At 34.5% G+C, this 4,336-nt stretch overlaps 1 protein-coding gene across 1 annotated transcript; it reads left to right on the forward strand.

Moving 5' to 3' along the window:
- The first annotated feature begins 223 nt into the window (after positions 1 to 223).
- On the forward strand, positions 224 to 2,428 carry GID1C (alpha/beta-Hydrolases superfamily protein). Its single transcript, XM_078980143.1, has 3 exons — positions 224 to 616; positions 952 to 1,960; positions 2,095 to 2,428. The coding sequence occupies exons 1-3, from the start codon at positions 578 to 580 to the stop codon at positions 2,157 to 2,159; spliced, it is 1,113 nt and encodes a 370-aa protein (XP_078836269.1). The 5' UTR covers positions 224 to 577; the 3' UTR covers positions 2,160 to 2,428.
- The last annotated feature ends 1,908 nt before the right edge of the window (positions 2,429 to 4,336 follow it).

Below are 4,336 nucleotides of genomic sequence, written 5' to 3' on the forward strand. Positions count from 1 at the left end.
TCATGGTTGTGTCCGATTCAACTGAGTCAATCAACAATTATCAAACAAACTTTAATTAATTTAAGTTAAATATATTGTTACATTTAAATTGAATAATGCAATTAAAATCCAAAATAATAATAATAATAATAATAATAATATAAAGATATTTGAGTGATGTGGTGTAAAATAATAATAATCGGGGCTCACTTCACTTAAATACAACTACACACGAGTACGGTACCATTTGGGTCTCTCTTTTATCGTTTCTATTGTCCCTAGTGCTTAGCCACACCCCATTCTCACCTAACATTTTAGCCTTATCCCATACTTTCTTGCTAACCTGCGCATCAACCCCTTTTCTTTCACCTTATCCTTCACTCGCCACCCCTCTACTTCCATGGATCCCCCTGGCACATCCACGTATCCATCATCGAATCAAACAATATTCACTAGACTAGAAATGTGATGTTCCATTGATTTCATTTCTCAAGCTCTGAAGCTCCAAGAAGATACATCATACATCGCCATTCAACGTCTGTTTAGGGCTTTTTTCTTATTTTACGTTTTGTTTAAATCTTCTTCAAAGTATCCGTTTATGGCGGGAAGTGACCAAATTAACGTCTGCGAATCAAAGGTATCTACGCTCTTAACCTCTTCTCTCATCAATTATCATTCCGTTTGCGTACATATTTTCTTCTCTGGTTTGTCTTGCTCCGATTTTTCGAGGTTTTCCTCTATCTATCGATCGGGCTTTGAAGTTTCAAATTTCATTGATATATATCGAGAATAGGTTACACTGAGATAGAAAGCAATTAGGAAAAGCTAAAGACATGCTACGTAGTACGTATAATTTGCAGTTAATTTCACTGGTTTAGATTCTGAATTGGCGCTAGGGTTTAATGGTTTATTTCCATCGATTGGGAATTTTGTTTACTATTTCTCAAAGTTTGCTTTTGTTTATGTTCATAGAGGGTCGTTCCACTGAATCAATGGATCCTCATGTCTAATTTCAAGCTGGCTTACAACCTTCTCCGGCGACCGGACGGTACTTTCAACCGCCATTTAGCAGAATTCCTCGACCGGAAAGTCCCAGCGAACGTGAATCCCGTCGACGGAGTTTTCTCCTTCGATATCGTAATCGACCAAACAATTAACCTTCTCTCTCGAATCTACCGACCTGCAAACGACACTGAACCCGATGCAACACTCTCCACAACATTCTCTCAACTTAAAAAACCCGTATCAACCTCCGACGTCGTCCCCATCATAATATTCTTCCACGGTGGTAGCTTCGCCCATTCATCTGCAAATAGCGCAATCTACGACATTCTTTGCCGCCGCCTCGTCACTCTCTGCAACGCGGTCGTGGTTTCTGTAAACTACCGCCGTGCTCCTGAAAACCCTTACCCTAGCGCATACGACGATGGCTGGACTGCTCTTGAATGGGTCAACTCACGTCCATGGCTACAATCCAAAGACTCAAAAGCTCACATCTACCTCGCCGGAGACAGCTCCGGTGGCAACATCGTCCATCAAGTCGCTTCACGTGCAGTCAAATCCGGAATCCAAGTCCTCGGAAACATACTTTTAAACCCAATGTTTGGTGGGAACACAAGAACTGAATCTGAGAAACGTTTGGATACAAAATACTTTGTGACAATTCAAGATCGAGATTGGTATTGGAAAGCTTTTCTTCCTGAAGGCGAAGATAGAGATCATCCAGCTTGTAATCCTTTTGGGCCAAGAGGTGTAACTCTTGAAGGAGTTAAATTCCCGAAAAGTCTTGTGGTTGTTGCTGGTTTGGACTTGATTCAAGATTGGCAATTAGCGTATGCAGATGGGCTTAAAAAAGCTGGACAAGATGTGAAACTTCTATACCTTGAAAAAGCTACAATTGGGTTTTACTTGTTGCCTAATAATGATCACTTTCATACAGTGATGGATGAGATTCGCAGCTTTGTGACACCAATCTCTGATTGTGAGTAGACTATCTATCTACTTTCCACTACTTCACTAGTTTGATTAGATTGACATACCCTTCTGAGGTTTCGTTTGCAGAATGTAAGATTGTGTGCCACTATTTCTACTAAGTACTAATTATCCAGTTTTCAGCTAAGGGGTTTGGCTGGATCTGGAAGTATGTGTTTTGTTGCTTCTGCTTGAAGAAAAGCGTATAACTTGGTGTGTGGTTGAAAGAACGCCATTGTTGTTTGTTGACTCTGTTTCATGAGATCCTACTTTCCAACTTCTGGATCCAAAGGAGAGGAAGAAAGGAGAGCATCCTAATTCCTGAAGGTTATTTTTACTTAGTTTTTTTTAGCATATGTGTTGTTGATTTGAGTTTGTGGGATGAACATGAACCCTTATATATATATTATGTGTATACATGTTTTAAGAGACGCATATTATATATATATGAAATATAAATATGTTTGTTGGTGTTTCAGTATGGCTTCTTCTTGTTACGTTTTCTCTGTTTGATTCTGATGATGGTACTTTTTTTTTTTTGTTGTAGAAATTTGTGACCATAGTAAAAAAGTGTGTTTCGTATGTAGTTTATAAGATGGATTTGGTATTTGTGGGCTACCTATTTTAAATGGATTTGGTATTGTGGCAGATACAATAATTATGAAAAGTACTAAGAAAAATGGACCACCAAACTAGTCTTAAAGGCATCAATATCATTAAGTTCAATGACAATTTTATTATATTCTTAAAGTAAATATTTTTATGAATAAGATTTTATGCAACGTGTAACACATATAAACCATGAATGGATTATATGATTTATATCTCACATCTCTGTCTCTCGGCTATTGTTACGCGTTTGTATCCCGCATATTAGGACCACGAAAGTAGGCCATTGTAGGGGATATCTATTTACATATGGAACTGTTGTATATCTCATAATATATATTTGCACAAAACATGCACACAAGATTGATAAAAATGTCACGAATTGTTGTGTACTGATATTATGTTTTACAAATGCGTATGTTTGGAAAAAATAATCGTTGAGAGACAGCAGCTGTAGCCAAAAAGTGTAGTTTTTATTTATGTAGAAATGTTTGAGTAAATTGTACAAAATTTAAAAGGGCAAATAATTGCTTTTGGATTATTAATTTTTTTTTTTTGTTCTAAAGTAAAATATTTAAGCTCGTAACAAAAGATTTATTTTTTCTTTTTTGTAATTTGATATTTTTCTTAAAGAGTGAAAGCTCAAGATTTCAAAAGTTGGTTGCTAAACACACAATTTTTTTTTATAAACTATTAAATATTGATCTATAAGCGACCATTTCAAGTTTACATGAAATTTACCCCATTAAAGTACAGATGAGCTTCTTAACCAAAAAATTGAAAAATTAAACCGGTTAGAGATATTGAATTTTAGGTTATTTTGGTTCCGATTGGTTGGTTCTGGTACTAGTATTGGTATTAAATATATTTTAAGATAACATATTGTTTAATAGAACTGCATCGGATTCGATAGCGGTACGGAATCAATTGGAACTAATTAGTCGTATTAAGTTCTCTGTTCACTTCTTAATAGAGCTTCGATTATCCTGGTTTTGGTCTGGTTCCGGAACGGATACATCCCTACACAACGCCTCTTAGAGATCAAATTACAATTGTAAACGTCAAACACCTACATAGGTCGCCAAACACGAATAACCATTGAGTTGCTAATTTTTACCATAATATACTAATAGGTCACCAAAGATGAATAACCATTAAGCTGCTAACTTTTACCATAATATACTAATTTACATGTCATGGTATCTTAAAGTCATATCAAGTACCATTAATACTTAGTTAAGCACCTTTGACATTACTATAATAGTTGTAGCAAAACCTAGAATCCAACTATAAGAGTGAAAATATTTCACCATGTTTTAACATGTATTTCATACATATATTTTTAGAAACTATGTGGAGACCTCTTTGTGTATTATATGTGTAATCATAAAATTTAGAGATAAAATAAATAAGTAGTTCAATGTATACAAATAAAAAAACTAATAATATATTTTAAATGAATGTGTTACATAAAATGTGGAGACATGTGTCTATTATACGTGTAATCATAAATGAAATAATGAATAAGTAGTTCAATGTATACAAATAAAAAAACTAATAAGATATTTTAAATAAATGGGTAATCATAAATTTGCAAAGAATTTTTTTTAATACGACATTAGGTGTTCTATTGGTAATTTTGTCGTCATCGTCTAAAATTAATATTTTTAATCGATTTCTGTTTTTAACTCTGGACAATGCAATATACAATTACGTATGAGTGAACATTGGTTGTTTAAAAAGCAAACTTACTTTTGATAACAACTGTTCTTGATTT

The sequence above is a fragment of the Lactuca saligna genome, chromosome 2, assembly GCF_052625555.1.
Source record: "Lactuca saligna cultivar CGN05327 chromosome 2, ASM5262555v1, whole genome shotgun sequence".
In the NCBI taxonomy this organism is placed as follows: domain Eukaryota; kingdom Viridiplantae; phylum Streptophyta; class Magnoliopsida; order Asterales; family Asteraceae; genus Lactuca; species Lactuca saligna.